Source organism: Neomonachus schauinslandi, chromosome 4 (genome assembly GCF_002201575.2).
Source record: "Neomonachus schauinslandi chromosome 4, ASM220157v2, whole genome shotgun sequence".
NCBI classification, from domain to species: Eukaryota; Metazoa; Chordata; class Mammalia; order Carnivora; family Phocidae; genus Neomonachus; species Neomonachus schauinslandi.
Genome location: NC_058406.1, coordinates 7,853,438 through 7,881,379, shown reverse-complemented (window position 1 = coordinate 7,881,379; position 27,942 = coordinate 7,853,438). Strand labels below are relative to the sequence as shown.

At 48.1% G+C, this 27,942-nt stretch overlaps 3 protein-coding genes across 4 annotated transcripts; 2 read left to right on the top strand and 1 right to left on the bottom strand.

Moving 5' to 3' along the window:
* Nucleotides 1–80: 80 nt before the first annotated feature.
* On the top strand, nt 81–14,117 carry MASP2 (MBL associated serine protease 2). Its single transcript, XM_021684037.1, has 11 exons — nt 81–145; nt 233–461; nt 597–774; nt 1,599–1,730; nt 3,695–3,891; nt 3,965–4,112; nt 7,277–7,395; nt 8,752–8,830; nt 11,317–11,448; nt 11,954–12,028; nt 13,182–14,117. The coding sequence occupies exons 1-11, from the start codon at nt 141–143 to the stop codon at nt 13,445–13,447; spliced, it is 1,560 nt and encodes a 519-aa protein (XP_021539712.1). The 5' UTR covers nt 81–140; the 3' UTR covers nt 13,448–14,117.
* LOC110575130 (TAR DNA binding protein) lies at nt 13,633–26,625 on the bottom strand. Of its 2 annotated transcripts, XR_002480005.2 has the most exons (7): nt 26,522–26,625; nt 25,273–25,524; nt 23,239–23,402; nt 20,064–20,204; nt 18,963–19,133; nt 17,372–18,579; nt 13,633–16,637 (listed from the first exon to the last, which is right to left on the bottom strand). XR_002480005.2 is itself a non-coding variant. In XM_021684038.2 (6 exons), the coding sequence occupies exons 2-6, from the start codon at nt 25,508–25,510 to the stop codon at nt 18,049–18,051; spliced, it is 1,245 nt and encodes a 414-aa protein (XP_021539713.1). In that variant the 5' UTR covers nt 25,511–25,524; nt 26,522–26,625; the 3' UTR covers nt 13,633–18,048. The 2 variants fall into 2 exon arrangements, 1 of the variants encoding a protein (XP_021539713.1); XM_021684038.2 differs by having other exon boundaries at nt 13,633–18,579.
* Nucleotides 21,668–22,861, top strand: LOC110575131 (heterogeneous nuclear ribonucleoprotein A1-like). The gene has a single exon (XM_021684039.2). The coding sequence runs from the start codon at nt 21,723–21,725 to the stop codon at nt 22,683–22,685; it is 963 nt and encodes a 320-aa protein (XP_021539714.1). The 5' UTR covers nt 21,668–21,722; the 3' UTR covers nt 22,686–22,861.
* Nucleotides 26,626–27,942: the final 1,317 nt, after the last annotated feature.

Genomic DNA, 27,942 nt, shown 5'->3' with positions numbered 1-27,942 from the left:
GGGCAATCCGGAGTCATGGGTCAACTCCCAGAATCCCAGGGTCAGGGAGGCTGGGGGCAGGGCCAGACATTGGACAAAGAGACCAAAGGTGAGACACCGTGCGGCTCCAGACCGGGCCTGGCCAGCTGGGCGGGTGCACAATGAGGTGAGTGGGAGCCCCCCCACCGCCTCCCCGGCAGGGGCCAGGGGTCAGAACAGGGCTCCTCACCCACCCCCCTGCCGCCGCCCTCAGGCTGCTGGTCCTCCTGGGCTTGCTGTGGGGCTGGGCAGCCACACTCCCCGGCCCACAGTGGCCTGAGCCCATGTTTGGGCGCCTGGCATCGCCTGGCTTCCCCGGGGAGTACGCCAACAACCAGGAGCAGCGCTGGACCCTGACGGCACCCCCCGGCTACCGTCTGCGCCTCTATTTCACCCACTTCCACCTGGAGCTCTCCTACCTCTGCGAGTACGACTATGTCAAGGTGCCGACAGCTGGCGGGGGGGACGACCCGGACCCTCTCGAGGGCTGGGGGACAGGGACCCCTGGCAGCAGGGAGGGAGGGAGCGAGGGCGGGCCTTGCGTCTCGCCCTCCCTCCCCGTGACTCCAACCCTACAGCTGAGCTCGGGGAGCAAGGTGCTGACCACGCTGTGCGGGCAGGAGAGCACAGACACGGAGCGCGCCCCCGGCAATGACACCTTCTACTCGCCGGCCTCCAGCCTGGACGTCACCTTCCGCTCCGACTACTCCAACGAGAAGCCGTTCACGGGCTTTGAGGCCTTCTACGCAGCAGAGGGTGAGGCGAGAGGAGGCTGGGGTCCGGGGGAGGGACGCGAGATGGCCCATCTGCCCACGGGGTGACTCTGTCTTAGGCCAGGCCAGCTCTCCCCTTGGTCCCCTCCTCACCTCCCCGAGGCTGGGTTCCTGCCACACCAGCGGGCGCAAACCAGCGGGCGAGGAGTCCAGCCCTCCATCCAACACCAGCCCCAGGGCAAATATCAGTAACAGCTGTGACCCCTGCCCTCCGGCTGAGCCCGATGGTGTGCGGGGTGCTGAGCCAGGGACGTGCTCCCAGCGCCCCCCCGCCCCCCCGTGAGGCCAGGGCCCAGTGAGCCCCCCTCCGGGTGGGAAGTGCAGCCCCACCGGCCTGAGCCCCGTTGAGGACACCCAGCCTGTGCTCCCTGTGCGTGGGCCTCCAGCCGAACACTTGGTTTCAGATAGGGGCTCCTGCAGGGACCAGCTGTGTGACCTCGGGCAAGTGGCTCCACCTCTCTGTGCTCCTCAGGAGGCTGCAGCAGGGTTTGCTGGAACCTGGGTCACAGCCCCGCTCCTTGGGCTCGACGGCTGCTTCCGCCCGCTGGCCGCCCATTAGCTGCGTGACTTTGAGCAGGGACACTTAACCCGTCACTCGTTTGAAAAAAGAGGGGTACTGACATCTACCTCCAAGTGTTCTGAGGTTATAATGAGCCTCGGCCTGTTCGATGCTTGGCCGGGCATCAGCCACTTCCAGACATGAGGAGACACCTTTTGGGTCAGCCGTGAGGCCGAGTCTGCTCCCGGGCCCCAGTACCGCCTCGGCTCTTCCCCGCTGACCCCCTGCCTGACCTGCCCCTCCCCCAGACATCGATGAGTGCCAGGTGCCGCCGGGACAGGCATCTCCCTGCGACCACCACTGCCACAACCACCTGGGTGGCTTCTATTGCTCCTGCCGCAGGGGCTACGTCCTCCACAGGAACAAGCGCACCTGCTCAGGTGAGCTGCACCCGCTCAGGTGAGCAGGGGCTGGGGAAGGTATGGGGCGGACACTGTGCCCAGGCCAGCCCCCACCTTGGCCCAGAATACAGCCAGCTCCTAAAAGCCATAAGTGCTCTGCCCAGGGGTCTGGAGGGACCACTGACCTTGGCCTACTGGGCACTCCTCCTGGCAGGCTGTCCCCTCCTGGCAGGCTGTCCTCTCCTGCCATCTTTGATCTTCGGTCCCCTCCTGCCATCTGTCCATCGTTGACAATCTGGAATCCCTCCCCCTCCTCCGTTCCATCCTCGGCTCCCTCTCATGGGTCTTCAGCCCATCCCTTGGATCATATGTGTTGGGCCCCCACTATGTACCTACCGTGTCTGGGCTCTGGGCCCCTGTTACAGCCACCTCGCCCTCCTTGGGCTCCCAGGTTGGAGGAGTGGGGAACAGAGGCTCAGCTCACACAGGCTTCCCTGCACAAAACTTCCCAGTCGGGGCAGGGCGCGCTCAAGGCGGCTGGCTCCCCAGCAGGCCGACCCCTTTGGCCTCTACTGCCCGCACCCTCCAAGCTCCTGCCAGGTGCCAGGTGCCCAGATGGGAAACCCGGGGGTGCCCTGGGGAGGGGGCAGCCCCAAGCCTCAGTGCCGCCCCTGCCTCCCCCGGCTTGGGGCCTCTCCCCCAGTGTCTCTCCCTGTCTCTCTGTTCTCTCTTCCAGAGCAGAGCCCCTAGCCTCACCTCTGGCTCCGGTCTGGGTTGGGCCGAGATTGCTGCTACCTACAGCCCCCCATCCACCCCATGCATCCCTCCATGGACCTAAAAATAAACCTGCTTCTGGCTCCACCTACTGCTTCGTGTCTCTTGGGTGGCATGGTGGGGAGAGGGCAGTGGTGTGCACCCTGGCCCCCACACTCTCTCCCTCCCCTCATCACAGCCTGGATGAACCCTAGTTGGTGGGAACCCCCTCCATGGGGCCACTGGGCCCTTTGCCAGAAAGCCTTGTCCAGCATCCCCCAATCCATTCTGTAGATGGGGCACTGAGGCCCAGAGAGGGACGAGGGCTTGCTTGAGTTCACACAGGGAGACCGAGCTCTCTCTACTCTCCCACTGGGTCCCCAGCGGCTGAGCTGGGAGCATCCTTGGACCAGCTCCTGTTCAGGGGATGACTCCTGCCCCTGGGGGGGGGGGGGGGCTGGGGGGGCCTGACCCAGAGCAGAAAAGCCCAGGGAGATAGCCATCGATGGGCAGGCTGGTTCCCCGCATCCAGGGGCTGTTTCCTCTGCCCTGTGGGGAGCAGGCCCACGGAGGAAGGTGGGCTGTGCTGGGACTCCTCGCTTCTGGAAGCCTCCCAGCTCAGACACCCTCTGCAGCCTGGGGTGGGGTTGGGCAGATGCCTCCCATGGCTGGTGCAGAAAGAAGCTCACTCTGCAAGTGCACGACCATCTGGCCCGGTGGGGAAAGAGGGCACCAGACATGCTTTTGATCAGTGTGAACTTGAACTTCCCTCAACTAACCCCCAGGGCAGTGCCCAGACCCAGGGTGGGAGGGAAAGTGGACAAGGGGAGGCCCCTCTGTTCCCCGTGGGGACCCAGGGAAGGCTGGACTGGTCCCAGCTGGGTGCAGGTGGGAGCCCCGTGGTGGATGAATTTGGGAGTTGCTGGGGTCAGGGGTGGATGAAGGACCCCCTCGTCTCCTTCCCCCTCAGCAGAGTCTAACCTCGCTCACTTTGTCAACCCCAGAGTTGTGACTCGGGCCCAGAACTCCCCAGGCCCAGGAGCCCCTGGGGGTGTGGGTGGGGTCCTGGAGGATGTACATCTGAGTGCCACCTGTTTCAGCCAAATCCAGGAAGCCCAAGAAACTCTAGATTGTTCCTTCACCCACGAGGTGGGGTGTTCGATCTGACTGGGCCAGAGGGCAGTGAGGGCAGCCAGGGGGGGCAGAATCAGGCTGCTGGCACCCTCTCACAGCGCCCTGTCCTCTCTCAGCCCTGTGTTCAGGTCAGGTCTTCACCAACCGGTCGGGGATGCTCAGCAGCCCTGAATACCCGCAGCCGTACCCCAAACTCTCAAGTTGCACCTATGGCATCCAACTGGAGGAGGGGTTCAGCATTATCCTGGACTTTGTGGGGTCCTTCGACGTGGAGACACACCCGGACACCCAGTGTCCCTACGACACCCTCAAGGTCCGGCTCCCTGAGTCTAGGCCTCCTCTGGCTCTGGCGGGTCCGGAGGTGACAGAGCCCCTTCTGCTTTCAGATTCAAACAGACAAAGAGGAATATGGCCCATTTTGTGGGACAACGTTGCCCCCTAGGATTGAAACTAAAAGCAATGCCATGACCATCACCTTTGTCACTGATCAGTCGGGGGACCACACAGGCTGGAAGATCCACTACGCCAGCACAGGTGAGGGCAAGGGGGTCTTGGATCCCGGCAGCAAGCTCTTCCCGGAGTGTCGAGGAGCTACATAGGATGGAACTTTTCCTGACTAGGCCCCGGGAGTGCAGGGGAGTCGAAGTTTTCCTCGGCCCTCTAGGGTTCCTGGCTGGGTCCGAAAAGTAAACTGACAAAGACAGATCAACAGGAGGAAAACATCCACACTTACGTAATGTAAGGTCTACGTGGCATGGGAGACGTCGCAAGGCAGGAAAGACCCAGAGGAACACTTAGGCTTGCGTATTTCTGTGTGGGGGGTTTGCAGAAGAGGAGACAGTCATGGGGAAAAATGACAGGTTAAGGCAAGTGTTGTAAATGGGGGAAACTTAGCAAGGCCTCTTTATTTGGATTCTTCTTGGTTCCCTTTGTCTTTGGAGATAAGGATGCTCCTTCCCTCCTGGTATAGGGAGGGCAACTGTCACGTGACGGTACGTGAGGGTCTTCTGACTGTGATGGGGAAGAAGGGTGAGGGAGGGGGCAGAGGTCCGAGGGATCTCCCTGCCTCTGTTTTCTCAAACTCCTTCAGCTTAAAATACTCAACATGCCCAGGAGCTGTATTTTGGGGTAGTGCGTCCTGAACTCCATCAGAAGACAAACCAGGTTTGAGTGAGGGTGGTCTGTGAGACAGTGGTCCCTAAGGGGAAATGCCACCCACGCACCCACCCACCCACCCACCTATCCCTCTCTTCACTCCTCCTTCTCTCCCTCCCTTCTTGCAACCACCCATCCACTCAACCGGCCCTCCTTCCATCTGTAGGAGAGGAAAAAACAATTTTCCCTCTGCCCTCCTAAATTCTTGGCTGGGACCAAGAAACAGATTAACAAGAGGAAAACAAACACGTTTGTTAAGGTGTATGTCTCATGCATATGTGGGAGATTACCCACGGGAGAATGGGGACTTAGAACTCAAGGCATCAGTACCATCCTCAGCTAAAGACAAAAGAGAGGAGGACGTGGGGGAAGCCAGTTACGGGGAGGTGCCCATGACTGGGAAAAGTACGGTAAACGAAAGTAAGGTTTGTTATACAGATGTAAGACCCTGCCTTCTCCAGGGACGAGTTTCTAGTGATTTAGTCATCCTTCTCCTGGGACGGAGAGGGAGACGCTCTTAATGGACATTTCTTGTGTGAATATAAAGTTCCCTTACAAAAGGATAACTTTTGCTCTGTTTTCAGACCTTCTCCTGTGCCTGCTATTTCTGAAAATAATCAGCTCAAAATAATCCTTATGCCAGAGAGGCATATTCTGGAGTGCCATATTCTGCCACCCTTCATATCCATCCATCAAAAACAAAAAACCAAATTCCACTGAGTAAATTTGAAGGCTTAACTGGCTTTATTAAATGATTTGTGAATTGGGCAGCATCCCATCTACCAGGTGGAGGGGAGCTCTGAAGGGAGTTGTACAAAATGGAGGGTTTTCATAGGAAGGAAGGTAGGGCAAGAAAGATAATAAGCAAAAGAAAAGATTGTTCTAGGTAAGATCACCTTCTCCTGGTGATCTTACTCTCAACTTCTCTCCTTCCTTGGCTCCCTCCTTCCTTCCATCCATCCATCCTTCCATCCATCCTTCCCTCCCTCCCTCCATCCATCCTTCCTTCCAAAATCCATCCATCCTTCCTTCCTTCCATCCATCCATCCATCCTTCCTTCCTTCCTTCCAAAATCCATCCATCCTTCTTCCTGCCTTCCTTCCATCCATCCATCCATCCATCCATCCATCCTTCTCTCTAACCAACCACCCATCCAGGAAGCTTAGAGCTCAGGTTTGGGTGTCAGACTGCCTAGGTTTGTGTCCAGGCACAAACCTGTTTCCTGACTATGTGACACTGAACCTCTCACAAAACTTTTCTGAGCCTTAATGTCCCAATTATTCCAATTGAGGACAATGTCTCCTTCAAAAGGTGTCAATTCGTGGGCTAATGCAGGGAAAGCATTGGGTGCAGGGTGTGGCATAGAGGAAGTGATAATTGGATTAAAGGGATTGGGGTAGTTTTTAAATTAGAAAATTGGATTAGAAAAGATTAACCCTTGGGCCACCTCTGTTGGAAATGTGGGAAGGGGCGAGACTGGTTGGTAGGAGGGAGCCCAGCACTATGAGAACAATTCGTTTGTCTCCTGTTCATTTCTGAGTCTTTCATTTTCCTGTAGGTCAAAGTAATAAAACTTCTACAACCGAGGTGCTGGTTTCGGAGTGACTCAAAGGGGGAGTCAGGTCTGCCAGGCTGGTGGGGGAAGGGCCAGGACAGAGCCTTGAGGCTTGTGTGAGGGAGGGAAGGTGCCAGCCGGGCGCCCGCCTATGCTGTCCCTGGAGGTGGGGACTTCAGGCCTGCAGGGGACTGAGAGCTGCCCTGGGACACACAGCTGGAGGAAGAAGGTGACTCAGCAGAAGACTGGCACAGGCCGAGGGGGAGCGATGGGGGTGGGCTGAAGCCTTGGGGTGACAACAGGCCAGGGTTTGGGGACCAGAGTGAAGGACCTCTCCCTGGAGGCCTGCACACTGTGGGCACGTACGTGCTCTCAAGGGGAAGCAGGAGGCTTCCTGGGTGCCGGAGAGGACCTGGACCCCAGGTTTCCCCGAGCAGCAAAGGCCATGCCACAGGGCTGTTGTGGGGGGTCACATGCACCCACTCTTGCCCAGCCCAGGTGCTTTACATCCGGCCTTCACGACAACCCTGGAGGGTGAGTGACTGTTCTCCCCTCCGCATCTCACAGCTGAGGAAACACGCACACGGAGTTGAAAGTAACTGCTGGGAATGCGGTCTAGCTCTTTTCCTCCAACCGACACTGTGGCTTGGTTTTGGGCCGCGTGGCTCAGGTTCCCGGCGCGGAGCGGACGCTGCCCTGCGGGTGTGGAGGCCGCCCCGGCTCCCCGCGTGCCCGCCTCTCTGGCAGCCTTGGCTGAGGCCAGGCCCGGCTGCAATTCCTCATTTGGGCAATAAGCGACCCAGTGTAATCTTGCCTTTGGGGTTTTAAATCTGACGGACTCTACCCCACTTGCGGCGAGCTCTTTTTGTGATGAGGGACCCATGTATAAATCAAGACCTTTAAACGGTTAAATTCGGAGCGGCGCGCTGGAGACCGCATCAAAACCCCTCACTCAGCCCGGCCTCCCTCTCCGCCCCACCCCCAACAGCTCAGCCCTGCCCTGGTCCGGTGGCGCCACCTAATGGCCACATCGCGCCAGTGCAAGCCCAGTACATCCTGAAGGATCGCTTCGCCGTCTTTTGCGAGACCGGTTATGAGCTTCTCCAAGTAAGTTAATACAAAACCGTAAGTGCAGCAGGATCGCGATCGGTCTGATACGCATACATGTGCGAAAGTGGGAAAAGAGCTGTGGTCAGCATGCTGGTTTCTTTTGCCTATGACTGAACAATACAAATCAAAGAAAACGCGGCTGAGAAGAGAGATGGCTATGGAGAATTTTTTATTCTTAGGAATTGTGCCTTTATACAAAGAGCTTTAAAAAAAAGGCCTTTGATTGAAAGCTGGTGATTAAAGTGGACTCCTCCGTCACACATCACAGCAGCTCTTGTAAAGCGGCTGAAACAAGGGAAGGATGAGTTTGCCATCCTCCTTCCACCTGCTCTGCGAGATGGCCTTGCATTAAATGAGGTCCCGCCCCCTGGCCACGTGATGACCTTAACTGGCCACCACTCCTGGGCCCACAAAAAATTAAACGGCCCTGGGAAACAGTATATTCTGCAAAGTTATAAATAGTGACCTCTGTTAAGGGAAAGGGAGGGTAATTTTTAAAAATGCTTACTGTGCTGCTTTAGGGGCACAGGTAAGGGATTAACCTTCTTCAAAATTGTCACTGAATCCCAGTGGTAAAAAGTAATAACACTGAAATGATAGCTATTCAATCCAGTCCTGTGGAGGGAGAAATCCTCCTCCCCCCCTCAAAAGAAGGCACTTTTCCCACCTTGCAAAGTGCCCCGGGGAAGGCTCTTTCCCACAGCTCCTTGGACTGCAAACCTCTTCAGTTTCTGATCTGAAAAAAAAAAAGAAAAAATTAAAAAATCATCCTTCTCTCCTTTTAAGCATAAAGGATTCTTCTGCCAAAGTGATCTTTCATAAACTTTAGAAAAATGTTTCTCCGTAAACAATACTAGCAGTAAAAACTGAGAATACACATGTGAAGCTTATCAAAGTATTTTTAATAACTGTCCTGCAGCTAATGGCCACAGGCTAGAAAAATCCAGGCACACCCGCTCTGTGTTGGAGCAGGTTGGCCTTCCCCAGATTCCGACCATCCCCCTTTGGCACTTTATATAAAGAACTGGTGGGAAATCAGCAGGAACTTGTGAGATCTAATGTGTTCTTGGATTTAAGGGGAAAGCAAGAAATATTCATAAACTGCTGCAGAGGCCCACATTTGATTCCTACAGTGCCAAATACATCTTGAAAGAGGAGATCCATCCCATAGGGAACAAACCCCGCAGAGCTACTGGGGTGTGTCCAGTCATGTGGGTGTGGCACCCCACGCCGGGCACCTCCCGAACCACCCCCCACCACCCCCGCCCAGAGGAACCAGTGTAGGAGCACAGCCTTGGGGCGTGGCGTCATGATACAAACAAGGTAAGTAATATTTGCTGAATTCTTCTTTAGGGTGATTTGCCCCTGAAATCATTTGCTGCCGTCTGTCAGAAAGATGGATCTTGGGACCAGCCGATGCCCACGTGCAGCAGTAAGTCCACGTGACCATGGGTCCTGGGGCGGCTTCTGCTGCTTTGCCTGCTTTGATCACTGCTTCTGGTGTTTTCTGAAACGGTCTCCTTATCAGGAACTGAATTTCAAAGTTGCTTCTCTTCCCCAGCCTCTCTGTGCACTTACAGGTTCAAACGGAACCAAGCTACCAGGAAAAGTATTTCCTTTGGAAAAGCATGATATTTAAAAATATTTTTCCAGGTGTAAAATATTCATGGAGGATGGGAAAGAGAAAATGAGACCTTTTAATTCCCACAATCCCACTGTTAGGACATCCCTCCAATCACACACATCTCTCGCACGTGCGTACACACACACCAAACTGGGGTGAGGGGTACATTACCATTCTGTAAGCATCACATCTTATTTTAAATATTTTTTCAATTATAAAATACATGTTAATTAGAAAAAATAAATTTACAAAAACATAGTGAGAACCTCTCTTGCCCAAATCTCCAAACTACTGCTGAGGGTTTAGGGCCCATTCCTTCATTCCTATGCTGTATACATGAAGGGATTCCACTATTATATACTTTTTTTAAATTACATTTTTTTAGGATTTTTAAAAAAAATTTATTCATTTAACAGACACCAAGAGCACAAGCAGGGGGAGGGGCAGAGGGAGAAGTAGGCCTCTGGCTGAGCAGGGAGCCCAACACAGGACTCGATCCCAGGACCCGGGGATCATGACCAGAGCTGAGGGCAGACGCTTCACCCACTGAGCCACCCAGGCGCCCCTGCTATTTCATACTTTTTAACCAAAATGGGATACTAAGTCTGATCGCACTGTGCTCTTTCCCTCCACGTCGTCGGGATCTCTTTCCACATCAATCCAAGTATTAGCAGAGCCACTCACTCATCCTTGTTAACGACAGCATGGAGCCCCCACCGCAGTGCTCCCAGATTTTCACTATTACATACACTGCCGTAGTGAACGCCCCTGTAAATATATTTGTGCATACTGCGTGCAAACGTTTCCCCACAGAATTCCTAGGGAATTCAAATATTTTCATTTCATACATTTACATTCCCACCAATGAGACTGTCAATCCTTAGTTCAAAAGCAGCAGAGCTGGGAGGAGTGAGAGGTCTGGATTTGAACCCCAGCCGGGCCACTTTAATTAAGCGAGTTGGGCGTGGGCATCTCCACAGAGAAGTGGACAGCACTTGGCACAGAACCAGGCACACAGCTATGAAGTTGCGGAAAACGACTTAAATGTAACCTTTTAAAATATCCAGAGAAATCCATCAAATTTTAGCTCTTCTGTGGGAACCAGACTTCTAGATTGCACTTGGGCTCCTAAACTGGGCAGTTATTTCACCTTAATTACGTCCCCACAGGTGTGCATTTTAATGCAAAGTCAAGGTATTATGACTTCCGGGTCCCCTACACATTTTTGAAAAGGAACCTAAGAAGCAGCCAAGTCCTTCTTTGTGTTGTTCTTTGACCTTTAAGGCCAACCGAACTGCAAACCGAGGACCATTTTCTGGGGCTCCAGCCTGGGCAGGCACGTGCAGCCTGGCCCGGTTCTTCCCTCCGAGCGGCTGCTTGCGGCAGACCTGGAGGTTAGAAGTCAGGGCGCCCGGCACCTGCGTGACTCGGTGAAGCATCTGCCTTTGGCTCAGGTCAAGATCCCAGGGTCCCGGGATTGATTCCCGCATCAGGCTCCCTGCTTGGCTGGGAGCCTGCTTCTCCCTCTTCCCCCTGCTTGTGCTCTCTCTCAAATAAGTAAAATCTTTTTTTTTTTTAAGATTTTATTTATTCATTTGAGACACAGAGATACAGACAGAGAGCATGAGCAGGGTGAGAGGCAGACAGAGAGGGAGAAGCAGGCTCCCCACTGAGCCAGGAGCCCGATGCGGGGCTCGATCCTAGGACCCCGGGATCATGACCTGAGCCGAAGGCAGACACTTAACCATCTGAGCCACCCAGGCGCCCCTCAATAAGTAAAATCTTAAAAAAAAAAAAAAAGGCGGTAAGGAGTCCAAGTGGTTTCAAACTCCCTTCCTTTATGAAAGGAATCACAGGGCTCCTACCCCAGGGGCCTCACCTCACCCTAGCCATTTAGTTCAGAACAGGAAGGAGTGGTTGTCTTTAAAATCACACTAAGGCGGGCGCCTGGGTGGCTCAGTCGTTAAGCGTCTGCCTTCAGCTCAGGTCATGATCCCAGGGTCCTGGGATCGAGTCCCACATCGGGCTCCCTGCTCGGCAAGAAGCCTGCTTCTCCCTCTCCCACTCCCCCTGCTTGTGTTCCTGCTCTTGCTATCTCTCGGTCAAATAAATAAATAAAAATCTTAAAAAAAAAAAAAAATCACACTAAGGCAATTCCCTCTTCTGAGAGATGGAGGATGTCCACCGCACGGGGGGGGGGGGGGGGGAGATGAATATGGCTTCGAGCTCCAGCACCCCGCGCACAACCACCTGTCAGTCTTGTCTTTTTACTGTCCTCCTCCCGTGTTCACGAGTTGTTGACTGTGGCCCTCCTGATGACCTACCCAGAGGCCAAGCGGAGTCCATCACAGGCCCTGAAGTGACCACGTACAAAGCGGTGATTCAGTACCGCTGTGATGAGTTCTACACAATGACACCTGATGACGGTAAGCAAACTCTTCAAAGTTGGCGGTGCGTGATATTTGGAACCAAAGCCCTCATGATCTGAAACTAAACTTGAGCCGACATTTTTGGCTAAGGCTACACAAAAGATTAAAAGGCACTTCTTCCACCCGCTAAGTGAAATATTACAGCTTAAGGGACTTTTAATGTCAATTTGCAGGAATCTGAAAACAGATCTTATCTAGTAAATGACTACTACAAACACACAATATATTCCAAATGGTTTAATTTAACAAGTCAAAACCTTATCATTAAGCACTTGAGATCTTGATACATAATTCAAGTTACACATCTAAAAGGTTTCCACTTTGCAAGCAAACATGGTTAATGCAGAGACCTCCTATTCATGAAATCACGTAAAATGGTTATTCAGACACCTCTATTTCCCACTGATGCTCAAGAATCAACATTTTTCAAGGGGGTATTCAAGCAAATGACAACCACCTTATACATGCAGTTAAACATTTTTGCTTTTCCAATGATTTGCAGGTAAATACGTGTGTGAGGCTGATGGATTCTGGACGAGCTCCAAAGGAGAAACATCACTCCCAGTCTGTGAGCCTGGTAATGGATACATTTATACAAGAGATTCTTATTGATGGAAGTAGAACTGGGTGGGAGACATCAGCAGAGCTTTAGCTGCGGTGGGCAGAAATGGAACTTCAGCACTTGGTTCTTACACCAAGTCGTTATTTCCAAATACTACGTTCTTATCACCCCCCTTCCGGTCGGAGAGGTTGCTAGGTGCTGACTTTATCAGTCACTTGATTATATCTGACCTTATAACCAGGCAAGCATAAAAAATTAAATTATTTTAAAAATTATCTTGAACCATTTATACATTTATAAACACGAGTTCTGCTGCGGAGTTACTTTTCTCTGTATAACTATTAAAACCCCAAAGCTAATAACTTCATCATTTCCCTAAGCAATTGTTTTCAATGACATCTAGTTTTTAAACATTAATGCAATTTGCCTTTTAATAGTACTCAAAAAAATTTTTTTTACCAGAATTGGCTCTAAAGTTGAGTACAGTGATTAAAAAAATAAGAAAGGTGGTAATATATTCATTACTCCTTTGTTATTTGGCTTAAAAGAAATGGCATCTTAGCTGACACAACATTTGTAAGTTTTAATGCCAGTATTCTGACACAACAGGAAGCATAGCTGCTACATTAATGAGCACATCGTTAGCCATACACAGTAAATTTAGTTTGGAAGCATCAACTAGCCCAAAAATAATTCCTGAACCTGAAGGTTCCTGGCTACAACTGCAACATCCTGATTTTTAAAACATTTGTATGCTCAAAGGTGAAACGAATTTTGCAAATCCTGGGGTAGTGACCTTAGTTCCTGCTTTCCCAGAACTACATGGAAAATACCCCATTTTTTACAAGTAGGAAAATAAGCAATGAAAAGGTCATTTCCTTTCACTTTCTAATCACATCACCCAGTACATCAGCTCATACAATTCCTGTTTGCCCTATTAATTTTCCCAATCGTGTAGACCAAATTATTTTAGCAAAACAAATTAGTTTCTAAATGTTAATTTTCACTCACCTCATTTTTACCAAGAGGTTTTATCGGGTCTTTGAACTGTGTTTTCCCAATCAACCCGAGGTAACTTTTGGACGACATCAGACACAATTCCAAAGTGGTAATAATTGTGGGAAAAACCACCGCGGGGTTTCTATAAAGGCTCTGCTTCTTTCCCCAGTTTGTGGAATATCAACTAGTACCATGGGAGGTCGTATATACAGAGGGCAGGAGGCGAAGCTTGGTGATTTCCCCTGGCAAGTCCTGTTACTAGGTCAAGCTACAGCAGCGGGCGCACTCCTGCAGGATGGCTGGATCCTAACAGCTGCTCACGCTGTATACGCACAGAAAGAAGCTGCCTCCTCCTTAAGACATCAGAATGGGTACCGTGAAGAGACTGTCAGCTCATTACACACAAGCCTGGGCCGAGGCCATTTTTATACATGAAGGTTATACTCATGATGCTGGTTTTGATAACGACATAGCACTGATTAAATTGAAGAACAGAGTTGTAATCAATAGTAACATCCTGCCTAGGTTTGCCAGGAAAGGAAGCTGAATCCTTCATGAGGACAAATGACATTGGAACCGCATCTGGATGGGGATTAACCCAGAGGGGTTTTCTTGCCAGAAATCTAATGTTTGTTGACATACCAACTGTCGACCATCAGAAATGTACTGCTGCGTATGAGCAGCACTCCTATCAGGGGGGAGGGTAACGGAGAACATGTTTTGTGCTGGCTTAGAAGGTGGGGGCAAGGACAGCTGTAGAGGGGACAGTGGGGGGGCGTTAGTGTTTCAAGATAATGAGACACAGAGATGGTTTGTGGGAGGAAGTGTCCTGGGGTTCCTTTAATTGTGGGGAAGCAAATCAGTATGGAGTCTACACCAAAGTTATTAACTATATTCCCTGGATCAAGAACATCATTAACAATTTTTAATTTGTAGGTCTTCAATGATTCCTTAGTTTTAAAAATTCCTGTAAAGGGTCTTAGCAGCCATGTGGCCCGAGAGACACGAACACATCAGTTGTCGCTCTAACCCCCAAACCACCGCCACACCACGGGTCAGACCCATTCCGGGCGCTTCTCACTCGCCAGGTTTTTCGCCTCTTACTCTTTGACTCAAGGGGACACAGACGATTAGGTGGGATCACCTTTGCCAATCCAAGAGAAACTCGCTGGTTAAATCTGCATTTCATGACTTACAAAGTCCAGTACGTTTTGTAATGGTTATCTATATTCCTACGAATTGCCTGTTCATGTTCTCTGACGACTATTCCACCACGTGGGGGCTTGTTCTTACTGATCTCGAACACAGCTTTATGTATTATGGCAATACTGGCTCAGGGATACACTGAATCATGATTTTTTTGCAAATAAACTGGACACATCGATAACTTCGGCTTAGGTGCTGGCTGACTCCCATGTTTAAAAACCAATACCACAGATTGGTGAGATCTAATTTTTCACTTACCAAATTGGCAGACAAAAAGAACATGGAATAGCACTATTTCACATTGTCAAAGACAACACACATTTTCTAAAGGACAATCTGGCAATATATTTGGAAAGCCTTGAGAGCATGCATAATCTTTGACCTAGTAATTCCAATGTTAAGAATTTATTTTAGCTGTGAGGATGTTCCTGGCACTTGAAAATAGACTAAATAATGTCCACACACAGAAAAGCGCTGAATCGAATGTGCCATTTCCTTAAGAAGAAATACATTAGAATTAGGTGGTGTTATTATAGATAAATCTATAGGGTTTTCTTCCTTCTTACAACGAACATGGAAATACTTGGGCACACTTAACGAACAACGGATCACAAATCATACAATAGCTGAGTATAGAACTCATACACAAGTAAGAGCTACTCACCTAGTACTCAACAACAAATTATTCTAATTATCACATACATCTTCTTTCTCCTAAGGACACAATTTAAGCCGACTTAACCTTAAAAATCTCATGTCATTTTCGTTGGCTGTTCCTCCTTAAGAAGTTCTAATAGGTTCACATTTAACAAAGGATTTCATTCTAGCCAAATCATCATCACTCATGTAAAAATTCATTGTGAGTTTTGGCCCAATTTCTCTTGTGCACGTTAAAGGGGAACTTCTTGAGACTCACTTTTTAAAGGTATCTTTCCATCACCTTTGTCACATACAAAAAAGAAGTTGTATTTTTCCAGTAAGACTCCAGACACTAAACTGTGGTGGCAACAAATTTTTTATTCAACTGGTTCAAAAAAGTTTTGAGAATGAATGCATTGAGATGACCAAATAGACTTTTAAAAACAAATCTCTGCGAAATGGTTTACTTCTAGACTTCATTTTCTTTTTTCTTTTTTTAGGGTGGAATTAAATACCCGCAGCTACTGGTGCCGCGAACATGTTAACAGAAGGCTGCTCCACACTGAAAGCCTTCTAAGACGGGTTTACAATAAGTGTAAATAAGGGATTAAAACCATGCCATTGACAAGTGAACTTACCCCGGGCTCCTTGGAGGCTTGTCAGTTTAGTCTTTGGAGGTCCCCGAATACCATTTTAAGTGTTACCATGTTACTGCTGCTGAGTAATAGTGCAAGTGCTAAAATGCAAAATTCAGATGGTACAGGGTTTGGAAATCATGCAACTTAGATGCAGAAAAAAAATTAAAACAACGCAAGATCCTTTTACAGAGGAAACTGAATAACGAAACAACGTGGCGATCACAAGTCTAAAGGACGACTTCATTTCTACAAGTTAAAACACGTAACTTGCAAAATGACAAACCAACCTATTTATCATAATCTAATCAGATAAGGGCATCAGGTAAAACTACCAACACAAAAACTGTTCATTCTTCCATCAGAAAACAAGCTCAACCCTCACAGTAGTTACATCAAAAGTACAACAGAGAATCAACAGATTATTGCTTTTACATACTTCACAATGCGTCGTTAGAGTCTAATCTGAGTTTGTAAACGATTTTATTCAACATTACGCTATTCCCCCACTTGTGGAGGACAAAGCCCATTTCACTTAACACTTCCAGACAGACAACCCACCCTGCTAGTTCTTAAAGCTATCAGGCTTTGTAATGGATTCAGGCACAAGATAATTTGTGGTTTCTTCTACTTTATCCCTACCGCAATTAATTCCACTTTTCAAATCCCGAACCAGAAAGGTGCTGATATTCCCTTCTTTTTGACTATGCTTTGCTACAAAGCATTGAAAATAATTAACATTGTTTTTCCCACTCGCCCAAATATTTTTAGAAGGCATGATTCCCAATGGAGATTTATACAGGCCATGTAAATAGAACATCACCCAAATGCACAGAGGCACTAATAAGAAGCTGGAGGGTACTGCTTACCATTTTAGGTGCGGTCACCCAGACTTATTAAAAACTAGATTTAAAAAGAAAAAAAAAAAAACACTTTCACTTTGGACAATGCAAGAACAAATAGCAATTAAGTCTGGGTATCAGGTGTCAATGCATGACAGGTGATGAATCCATTTGACTTGAGACAACTTTTCAAATAAGTTTATTTGAAGCAAAATAAACTATTGCCAAGAAACTTTATGAAAGTTCCATCTCAAAAGGGTCAAAAAAGGGGAATTAACTGCTATGAATTCTTTGCATTCAGGGCTGCAAAACAAAGACACATATTATTTAAATCAGTTTTATTTAAGAATTTCCAACATTGACAACTCTTATAAAAAGCATCCAAGCACAGGACACAGAACTGCATCAGACAGCATTCTCATGGGCGGCTAACAGACAGAGGAACCTCCACCCTTCTTTGCGACACCCCGAGCTCACTGGTGAACTCTGCTTCCAAGTACTCCTGCAAAGCACGCCACAAGCTCCGTCCATGTTCTCAAGCCACCAGCTTCAGTTCACATGAGCACACTTACAGGTCAGTAACAGGAGAGAGCACACACCATACAGCATTCACAGCAGTTGACAAAGGGGTGGGGGAGGTACAAGTATCGTGTCACTTAACACATTCAGCTAACGCGGGTCACCTAACAACAGAACTCACTTAAAGTCTTCCAACAGATGTGGATGTCCTTTGAATGCAAAAAACATTCGTACATTATTTGCTATCATTGCTCTCTGCACACTCTCTCACCAAAGCCACAGGATTGAGAGACACATCTCGCCAAGTTAAAAAATATCCATTATGCACCACCAAGTCTCTGCACGCGCTCTCTCCTTTTCTCGCTCATACTAGCCTTTCATGCCTCGGCACCACCATCAATCCCACACAAGGTTTCAAAAGTTCAAACAGCCTTCTGGTTCCATATCACAGCCTTGCGTTCATAGCGTTGATACGACTCCATGAAATAAAGAGTAGCGGATAAAAATGGGACACCCACCGTCAAAGACGCAGCCTGTGCAGCGTGCTGACGAGTTCTTGAATGAGAAAGCGTGCAGACAGAAGTATTCCTATGGCAGAACATTTACAGCACTACTTTCAATGAAGTGCTTCTTCCATGAACATTTGAAATGAGATGAACTGCAGAGATTAAATGAAGGCTTCGTATTGTACTTTTGCATGTGAAGGGAGACAAGTGTTAAAAAAAACAAAACAAAAACAAAAGAACCAAACACTGTGACACCATGATCTCCAAAAAGGAGATTTTCTAAGGGAGAAATCCATATGGTGGGGTTCAAATTAAAACGAGGAGGAAAGAATGTAGTTCTAATCAATGGTTTCCATTTGAACATGCAAAGAATTCACTTGACAAGTCCAGGGATAAAAGATTACAGGAGAAACCTTTTGATATCAATTGTAGTGTGTTGGTTTTTACCCATCAGGCAAACAGCAGTTCACTTTCAAACACTCAATATTTCAACCCTTTATGTAACAAAACTTATAAAATTCCTTTAGCTTTTCCTCTTTTTCTAAAGAAAAATGTCAAAAATACTGCTGAATATACTCCACACTGAACAAACCAATTTTGAAAATTCTTAGTACATATGTATTTTACAATATACTTACCATGTGTTTAGAAAAATTTGAATTCCCACCAGTCTCTACCAACCCCACTGTCTACATCCCCCAGCCAGAAGATTTAGAATCCATGCTTGAGCCGAACCCTCCATTAAAACCGCTGCCAGACCCTGCGTTTGATGCAGATCCCCAACCAATTGCTGCACCTGAATTAGAACCGCTATAGGAGTTATTTCCAGAACCAAAGGCCTGATTTGGCTCCCTCTGCATGTTGCCTTGGCTCTGGTTGTTACCTGATGGGCCCGACTGGTTCTGCTGACTGGCTAACATGCCCATCATGCCCCAGCTGCTCTGCAGCGCTGCCTGGGCTGCAGCCATCATCGCTGGATTGATGCTAAAGGCACCAAAGTTCATCCCTCCACCCATATTACTACCCTGATTGTTTCCCAAGCCAGCTCCACCCCCTCGACTGTTACCAAACCCACCCTGATTCCCAAAGCCACCTGGATTACCACCAAATCTTCCACTTCTTTCTAACTGTCTATTGCTATTGTGCTTAGGTTCAGCATTGGATATATGTACGCTGATTCCTTTAATGATCAAGTCCTCTCCACAAAGAGACTGGGCAACCTATAAGAAATAAGGGGTGTAAATAAAGGAGATTAAACCACTGACTCACACATCAAAGTAGCAATAACACTTAAGATTTCAAGCCACTGCCTAAGCTGGAGGAAGAACAAGCAATGAACGCTCGTTTCATTTAAACCCATAAAATCGCCTTTAGCTCTAGTAAGGCGGCGGGGATTTGTCAGCTTATTTTCAACACATAGAACACTCCCAGGTCAGTGCCACATACTGAAAAAATCAAGGGATTACCACGACTATCTAGACCCATATATCCCACAGCTCACAAGGTCAGAAAGCTTGGCTAAGGATGGCAATTAGCTGGGTGGGAGAAGTTCAAGACAAATTACCTAATAGAGCTGGGACAAAATTATTCAAGAGAAAAATACCTGATCATCTGCAAAGGTAACAAAGGCAAAGGCCCGGAACGGTTTGGGAATGAAGACATCTACCACTTCTCCGTACTGGCAGAAGAACTGACGCAGCTCATCAGCGGTCATGTCCTCTGTACAGCGCCCGACGAACACCTTCCTGCTTCTCAGAGGCTCGTCTGGGCTTTGCTGGGCGGATGGAAAGAAAAGAAAAACATGAGAAATATTTTACAAGCATGAAAAGAGCATTATGATAGCAGATATAACAAAAGTTACCTGCCTTTTCTGTTAGTCATTAAAAAGGAGGTACATTCTTAGTTTTCTGCATTAGCACTGCTCTTTAAGAACAGTGAAAAGTAACATTTTCTTTTTTAAAGATCTAATTTTTAAGTTCTCGCTACACCCAGCATGGGGCTTGAACTCACAACTCCGAGATCAAGAGTCACACACTCTACCGACTGAGCCTGCCAGGCGCTCCCACGTTTTAAAGTTTAAAGTTCAAGACTGTGTATCTGGGGGCACCTGGGTGGCTCAGTCGTTAAGCGTCTGCCTTCGGGTCCTGGGACTGAGCCCCGCATTGGGCTCCCTGCTCGGCGGGAAGCCTGCTTCTCCCTCTCCCACTCCCCCTGCTTGTGTTCCCTCTCTCGCTGTGTCTCTATCAAATAAATAAATAAAATCTTAAAAAAAAAAAAAAAAAAAAAAGACTGTATTTGGATTAAGGAAAGTCAATGATAGAAACACCCTGACAAAGAGGTGAACTCTCCAAGTCAGTCTTGCTTGCTTGGAACCAGTCAGGCTTTCGTGACAAGATTAATGTATTCTCATTGTCCTTGTGTTTTAAACCTGTAACTACGTAAGAAACTCTCCACTCACTAGAAATAACAAAAGAAAAGAATAAAACGAACCAGCTTTTAGTTTAGAGAGGTAAAAAACTAAAGATTTCAAACAAACAAAATATTCAGCACGCATGAAGGTCCTAAGGCTTTAACAAGGCAAAAGGTTTCAGGAATTCACCAGCCACCACCTTTTAAGAGTGCATTTTATGTGTTATTTTATGGTGTCTTCTAAGGGAGTTTGTCAGCAAAAATTCCCAAAGCACAGGAAAAAAGAGCAAAGTACCTTAGAATTAGGAAGTTTACAGTCACACCACCGTCCATCTATCATATGTCGCTGCGACATTACTTTAACCTGGGTTTCATATTCCGTAAAACGAACAAAGCCAAACCCCTTTGAATGGCCAGTTTTAATATCTTTCTTGACCTGGGGGGGGAAAAAAAAAACAATGAAATTTACTAGAAACACACACACACATCCAAATCAGTTCCTGAGTAATTTGAATGGCTTTACTTCGATGGAACTGCTTAATTAAAACTTAAACCAATTTATTTTTTTTTTTTTAAGATTTTATTTATTTATTTGACAGAGATACAGCGAGAGAGAGAACACAAACGGGGAGTGGGAGAGGGAGAAGCAGGCTTCCCGCGGAGCAGGGAGCCCAATGCGGGGCTCGATCCCAGGACCCTGGGATCATGACCTGAGCCAAAGGCAGACGCTTAACGACTGAGCCACCCAGGCGCCCCTAAACCAAGTTATTCTTGAGGTAAAAAAGCAGCAGGAGAGTAAACGTTGAATCCAGATCATGTTAACAGTTAATCATGTCACAAAACAGAATTCTAACAAAATGTTTTAGAATGCAAAGATAAATTAGATCTAATATTTACAAATCTTAAGTCGGAAAAACAGAAAATCACTTTTTTTTAAAGATTTATTTATTTCAGAGAGTGAGAATAAGAGAGAGAGAGAGAGAACACGAGAGGGGGGAGGGTTAGAGGGAGAAGCAGGCTCCTTGCTGAGCAAGGAGCCCGATGCGGGACTCGATCCAGGGACTCCAGGATCATGACCTGAGCCGAAGGCAGTCGCTTAACCAACTGAGCCACCCAGGCGCCCAGTGTTTTGTTTTGTTTTTTTTTTAAAGATTTTATTTATCTATTTGACAGAGAGAGAGACAGCGAGAGAGGGAACACAAGCAGGGGGAGTGGGACAGGGAGAAGCAGGCTTCCCACCGAGCGGGGAGCCAGATGTGGGGCTCGATCCCAGGACCCTGGGATCATGACCTGAGCCGAAGGCAGACGCTTAACGACTGAGCCACCCAAGTGCCCCCAGTGTTTTTCTTTTTAGAGTTATTTTAGTAATCTCTACACCCAATGTGGGGTTCCAACTTACAACCCTGAGATCAAGAGTCACATGATCCCCCGAATGAGCCAGCCAACTGCCCCCCCCCTTTTAAAAATAAGTGTTTTTAAATCTCCCAGTAATATGTTATAAAGAAATAGGCTATGGAGTGCCTGGGTGGCTCAGTCAGTTAAGCGTCTGCCTTCGGCCCAGGTTATGATCTCTGGGTCCTGGGATCAAGCCCCGCATTGGGCTCCCTGCTCAGTGGGGAGTCTGCTTCTCCCTCTCCCTTTGCCCCTACCCCTGCTCTTGGTGCTCATGCTCTCTCAAATAAATAAAATCTTAAAAAAAATAAAAAAAGAAATAGACTAATGTCACCACCTTCCCTTAAGCTTTTATGCAGCATTTTATAACGTCAAAGGCAAAAACATAGGTTATATGCATAAAGAGAAACAGTACAACCCAAATTTTGTTTTTGTTTAAGTAGGCTCTAGGCCCAACATAGGGCTTGAACTCACGACTCTGAGATCAAGAGTTGTGTACTCGCTTTTTGCCCGTGGACGCCGCCGAGTAAGCATCGTTAAAGTCTCCCCTCCCACCGCCGTCATGTCTAAGTCAGAGTCTCCCAAAGAGCCTGAACAGCTGCGGAAGCTCTTCATCGGAGGTTTGAGCTTTGAAACAACCGATGAGAGTCTGAGGAGCCATTTTGAGCAATGGGGAACGCTTACGGACTGTGTGGTAATGACAGATCCAAACACCAAGCGCTCCAGAGACTTTGGCTTTGTCACGTATGCCACTGTGGAGGAGGTGGATGCAGCCATGAACGCAAGGCCACACAAGGTGGATGGGAGAGTTGTGGAACCAAAGAGGGCTGTCTCAAGAGAAGATTCTCAAAGACCTGGTGCCCACTTAACTGTGAAAAAGATTTTTGTTGGTGGCATTAAAGAAGACACTGAAGAACATCATCTAAGAGATTATTTTGAACAGTATGGGAAAATTGAAGTGATCGAGATCATGACTGACCGGGGCAGTGGCAAAAAGAGAGGTTTTGCTTTTGTAACATTTGATGACCATGACTCTGTAGACAAGATTGTCATTCAAAAATACCATACTGTGAATGGCCACAACTGTGAAGTAAGGAAAGCCCTATCTAAGCAAGAGATGGCTAGTGCTTCATCCAGCCAAAGAGGTCGAAGTGGTTCTGGAAACTTTGGTGGTGGTCGTGGAGGTGGTTTTGGTGGGAATGACAACTTTGGTCGTGGAGGGAACTTCAGTGGTCGAGGTGGCTTTGGTGGCAGTCGAGGTGGTGGTGGATATGGTGGCAGTGGGGATGGCTATAACGGATTTGGTAATGATGGAAGCAACTTTGGAGGTGGCGGAAGCTATAATGATTTTGGCAATTACAACAATCAATCCTCAAATTTTGGACCCATGAAAGGAGGAAATTTTGGAGGCAGAAGCTCTGGCCCCTATGGTGGTGGAGGCCAATACTTTGCCAAACCACGAAACCAAGGTGGCTATGGTGGTTCCAGCAGCAGCAGTAGCTATGGCAGTGGCAGAAGGTTTTAATTACTGCCAGGAAACAAAGCTTAGCAGGAGAGGAGAGCCAGAGAAGTGACAGGGAAGCTACAGGTTACAACAGATTTGTGAACTCAGCCAAGCACAGTGGTGGCAGGGCCTAGCTGCTACAAAGAAGACATGTTTTAGACAATACTCATGTGTATGGGCAAAAAACTCGAGGACTGTATTTGTGACTAATTGTATAACAGGTTATTTTAGTTTCTGTTCTGTGGAAAGTGTAAAGCATTCCAACAAAGGGTTTTAATGTAGATTTTTTTTTTTTTTGCACCCATGCTGTTGATTGCTAAATGTAATAGTCTGATCATGACGCTGAATAAATATGTCTTTAAAAAAAAAAAAAAAAAAAAGAGTTGTGTACTCTACCCATTGAGCCTGCCAGGCACCCCAACCCAAATTTCTTTTCAGCATCCCCTATGCATGCACATAATAAATATTAAAAATACCGTCTGCTGAGCGTGAAGGGCAGTGTTACCAAACTACAGGAATTCTGGATGTTCATTTATGGGAAGAAAGAAATCGTTAATATGAAATCAAAGTTTACCTGAACCATAAGAACTTCTCCAAAGGTACTAAAATATTCTTTTAGATCCTGTTCAGTCGTTTTCCATGGAAGACCCAACACTATTAAATCAGACGTTTTCTGGACAGCTCTTTTCACTTTCACTGCTGATGAAGCATCTGTCTCATCCATTTTTCTTTTGTTATCTAAACAAAATGAGCAGAAACCTTTCAAAACTCCTCACTTAACATGTCTTAAAACACATTAGCCCCTACATCTAACAACGATAAGCAAAAAGATTCTAAGAATAAGATACTGAAAACTTTCGGCAAAGAGAGAGGTCAGCTCTCAAAGACAGACAGAGGGACTGAGGAAGTGGCTGAGGGGCTTTGTGGTGCAAAGGCCGGGACTCCCACCTCTGGTTTTGTGAGATCTCAAGATTATGATGGTTTGTTCTCCCCTCTCAAAAGGCACATCAAAACAAAAATAATTCTACTGCACTTCGACTTTAAAAACACAGTAAGGAGGGGCGCCTGGGTGGCTCAGTCGTTAAGCGTCTGCCTTCGGCTCAGGTCATGATCCCAGGGTCCTGGGATCGAGCCCCGCATCAGGCTCCCTGCTCAGCGGGAAGCCGGCTTCTCCTTCTCCCGCTCCCCCTGCTTGTGTTTCCTCTCTCGCTGTGTCTGTCAAATAAATAAATAAAATCTTAAAAAAAAAAAACAGTAAGGAAAAAAGAAAACAGGCTAAAAAACCGTGCTGTACTATCTTTGTGCCTATTAAATAGATTTGCTTAATTATTTTAATGCCCGTAACTTAAAAGTTATATACCAAAAAGCAATCAAACTTTTATCTCCAGCTGTGGATTTAAGGGTGATTTCAATTTTCTTTTTCTTTCTTTTCTAAACTTTCAACCATGAACTCATGTTGATTTTGTAATTAAAAAGAAAGTCTTGGGTTATTTTTAAAAAACAGTATTTGGAAGGGAGGAGGAGGAACTAAATGACATTTTAAAAAATAGATTTTTAAAATTTTATTTTAAAAATTTCTCATTTATTTTTTGAGAGCACACGCGCAAAGAGGGAAAAACAGACGCCCAACTGGGCAGAGAGCCTGATGTGGGGCTCAATCCCAGGACCCCGAGATCACAACCCAAGCTGACGGCAGACGCCCAACTGACTGAGCCACCCAGACGCGCCTAGACTTTATTTTTTAGAGCAGTTTTAGGTCCCCAGCAAAATGGAAAGAAAGGCAGAGAGTTCCCATACCCTCCTTTTACCTCTACAGGTGCATAGCTTCCCCCATTATCATGATATTCCTGCCCCATCCAAGATGGTACACTTGTTACAACTGATGAACCTACATCGACATATCATCATCTAAATGACATTTTAGATTTGGGTAACAGCATACTAAAGAAAAACCAAATTGATGCTGTTAAAAATGTTCTCAAAGTTTAAGTCAATGTCTTGCATACTAACCAACTACAATACTTTGTTGCAACATCGAGTCGTAATAAAAGTAACAAAGATATATCAACTAAAGTAAATTCTTATTGATAAAATGTACCTGTTTCCTCCACAAACTTCATGTTTCCTTTTTTAAGATTCAGAACATCAGGGATAAGTGGCAGTGAGAATAAGACCAAAACCCCAAATTATAATTGCACTAATTCAAGATTTGGGTTACTGCAACTGATAATCATTTAAGGATGGAAAAATCAGATTAACTGAATGAATGATATAAGCCTGTAAGAAACCAGAACAAAATATCGGGCACTTTAAAAAGAATCTATTTACCACAGACTGATCACTGCAAAACATTCTTAGCTGTTCCTTAAATTTGGCATTAAGTTGGCAACACTTGTTCAAATAATTAAGTACATAGTGTTTTCTTTAAAAAATGTTCTGTATTTCCAATTTTTACTAATTTAGAGTAGTGGCGTTCCAAACTAGTCTATTAGCAACGTTTAAAGAAATACTTGTGTTATAGGAGACGCCGTGAAATGAGGCCATGATCCAACTTAGGAGACACAAACACGACTATACTTTAGTATTGCAAAAGCAAATGGCAACACACCTTTGGGATAGTTGACAACATATACCAGATTTCCCCAGCCGGCATCGGGGGCATGCAGAATTCCTTCTACCAGCCGGACACCTCTCATACACTGGGACACTGGATTCCTGTAGCGCAGTCCACATGCCCCGGGAAACTGGGCTGTAACCGTGGACAGCAGCACTGTCCCGTCGTCTTCTGATGGTATTTCAATAGGCTCGTCATTCTCATCTTCGGTTACCCGAATATATTCAGACATCTTTTCTTATTTCTCTTAAAGGAAAAAGAAATATTAATGACGAACACTCGTGTCAAAGTAACTGTTTCCTTAAAATCACCTGATTAATAAACACTACCATGTCAATCTTCTTAGGACTTCTAGAAAAACTTTGGGGTTTGGGTTCTTATAGGTGTTGGTTATCACTGAAATGAGATAACGGCAAGGATAGTGCCTTGCTAGTTCATTCCTGCCCTAAACACTTGCTGAGTGCCTACTATGCATCAGATGCTGCAACCCGTCAGTCCCAGGGGGCATGCCGGCTACAAGGGGCGCGGGGGGCGGGGGGGACGCAGAGATAATAGCAAACAAGCCATTTATTTATTACAACCATGATATATGCTACTAGAAAGAAGTCAATCATCTTGGGGGCCGAGGAGAACCTAAGCTGAGACGTGTGTGGGAATGAGAGCACATTTCCCTAAGAACGCGATGCAGAAGCTGTGTCTTGAGGAGGAACAGAAGCAGTGAGCCACGTGAAGAGAGCAGGAAAAAAGTTCCTCCCTGTTCCTCATTGTGGGACTTCCGGGGGGGGGGTCTCCAAAGTTGACCAAGGACAGCGACCACAGGTCCTTCCCGACGCGGGCCGCTACCTCCCAGAAGCCAGTGCGTGGCGGCCGAGGGAGGAGTTTTTAAGCGCAGCCCGAGGTGCAGACGCGGGGACCCGGGGCCTAGGCTGGCAGGGTCCCCTGGCGTGCCAAGTGCCGGAGGGCCCAGGGCAATGGCCCGGGCCCGGAGGCCAGGCCAGGCCAAACCTCCGCCTCGGGCTGCACGGCCCCGCGGGCCAAGCGTCCCTGCTTCGGCGCCGGCTGCCACCCCGCGCCAAGCCCTAACGACGCGCCCGCGCGAGCCCGCTCGGGCAGGACGAGGCAGGCCCGGCCCCACGGCTCCCTTCCCGGGGCGGAGGCGGAACCCGCTGCGTCCGCCTCGGGCCGCGCAACGCGGGAGCCGGAACGCCCAGGGCGTCCTCGGTGAGAAGCGTCCACGACTCACCCGCTAGGCCGCTGCTAGGAAGCCCGGTCTGGTTTCTCTTCCAACAGGGAAACCGAAGCAGCGAGGGATCCAAGAGCAGCCCAGCTACCGCTTCGCTCCCACAAAATGGCGCTAAGGCCGCCTCCTCCCCCCGCCGGCCGTCGTCCTCTCCCACCGGTCCGCGTCAGGAGGGGAAGGACGCCGCACGGAGGCACAACGACCTTCTCCCCAGAGAGGCAGGGCTCCCTGCTGGGAGGCTGAGCAAACGGGGCGGATTTAAGGGCTACAATAAGACTAGGAACCCGGACCAGAAAAGCTAAAAGTTGAAAAAATAAGGAAGCCTAGGCTGTTGGCTCCCCCCACGTAGCGTAACAGATGGCTCCGCCCGACCAACCGTCGGCCCCGGGTCGCCCGAGCTCGCGCACTCTAAAAGTGCGCGAGACTAGCGCAGGGGCAGGGCTAGGAGGGGCGGGGCGGGGCCAGGTGAGGTGGGGGCGGGGCGGGGCGGGGCCAAACGGGGGCGGGGAGCCAGGTCCCGGATCTTTCTGACTTTCCCGAGGCTTGAGCGAGCAGGGGAGCCAAGCACCCTTTGTTTAAAAAGCCAGCTGGGGGGCGCCTGGGTGGCTCAGCCGTTAAGCGTCTGCCTTCGGCTCAGGTCATGGTCCCAGGGTCCTGGGATCGAGGCCCGCATCGGGCTCCCTGCTCGGCGGGGAGCCTGCTTCTCCCTCTCCCGCTCCCCCTGTGTTCCCTCGTTCCCTCTCTCGCTATGTCTCTCTCTGTCAAATAAATAAAATCTTTAAAAAAAAAAAAAAAGCCAGCCGGGTGCATCCTCTCCTCCGCCCCTAGCCAACCTCCACACCTGGAAAGATGACTTTGTTTCAAATAAACAAATGATAGCGCCTACTATCTGCCCCGATGGTCTTGTGTGTGCAAGGTACTATTGATACAATTCGCATGTACAGGTGAGGGGGTAACTGAGGCACACAGAGGTTAAGGATCTTGCATGAGGTCACCCAGCTAGTAAATGGTGGACCTGGGATTTGAACCCTAACCCTAATGCTAACATATTCCAGCTCCAGGCCTCTAATAATAATACTGTGTATTAGGATACGCCTTGCCCAAGCTCAGAGGGCCAGTCAGTGGTGGAATCGGAATTTGAACCCAGGCAGTCTGGCACTGGATGAGGAGCTCTACTGCCTCCTCCTTACAGCCTCCTAGGGAATAAGTATTAAGACCGGCAAGTCCAGATGGGTGCTGTTTATATTAACCAGATTACTCCTGAATCGATTTGCAGAGATAAGTGAAGAGAGAATGGAAGAGGACAGATTGAGTAACCTTTACCTCGTCCAAGGGCGGCCCTGTACACAGAGGACAGCAGAATTGGGCACATGCCCCCCATGGCCCGAGTCATCTGAACCAATCCACTTGGCCATTTTGTGGGG

Bases quoted from the DNA above. Each gene is read 5' to 3' on its own strand.
- MASP2 (XM_021684037.1), top strand. The intron at 7,396-8,751 runs GTAAGTTAATAC...ATTCTTCTTTAG, and splicing joins CCGGTTATGAGCTTCTCCAA to GGTGATTTGCCCCTGAAATC. The intron at 8,831-11,316 runs GTAAGTCCACGT...CGTGTTCACGAG, and splicing joins GCCGATGCCCACGTGCAGCA to TTGTTGACTGTGGCCCTCCT.
- LOC110575131 (XM_021684039.2), top strand. From the start codon at position 21,723: ATGTCTAAGTCAGAGTCTCCCAAAGAGCCTGAACAGCTGCGGAAGCTC.
- LOC110575130 (XM_021684038.2), bottom strand. From the start codon at position 25,510: ATGTCTGAATATATTCGGGTAACCGAAGATGAGAATGACGAGCCTATT. The intron at 23,403-25,272 runs GTGTGTTGCCAT...CATTTTGTTTAG, and splicing joins TGTTGTCAACTATCCCAAAG to ATAACAAAAGAAAAATGGAT. The intron at 18,580-18,962 runs GTATTTTTCTCT...TATTTCTTATAG, and splicing joins TTACCTTTGCAGATGATCAG to GTTGCCCAGTCTCTTTGTGG.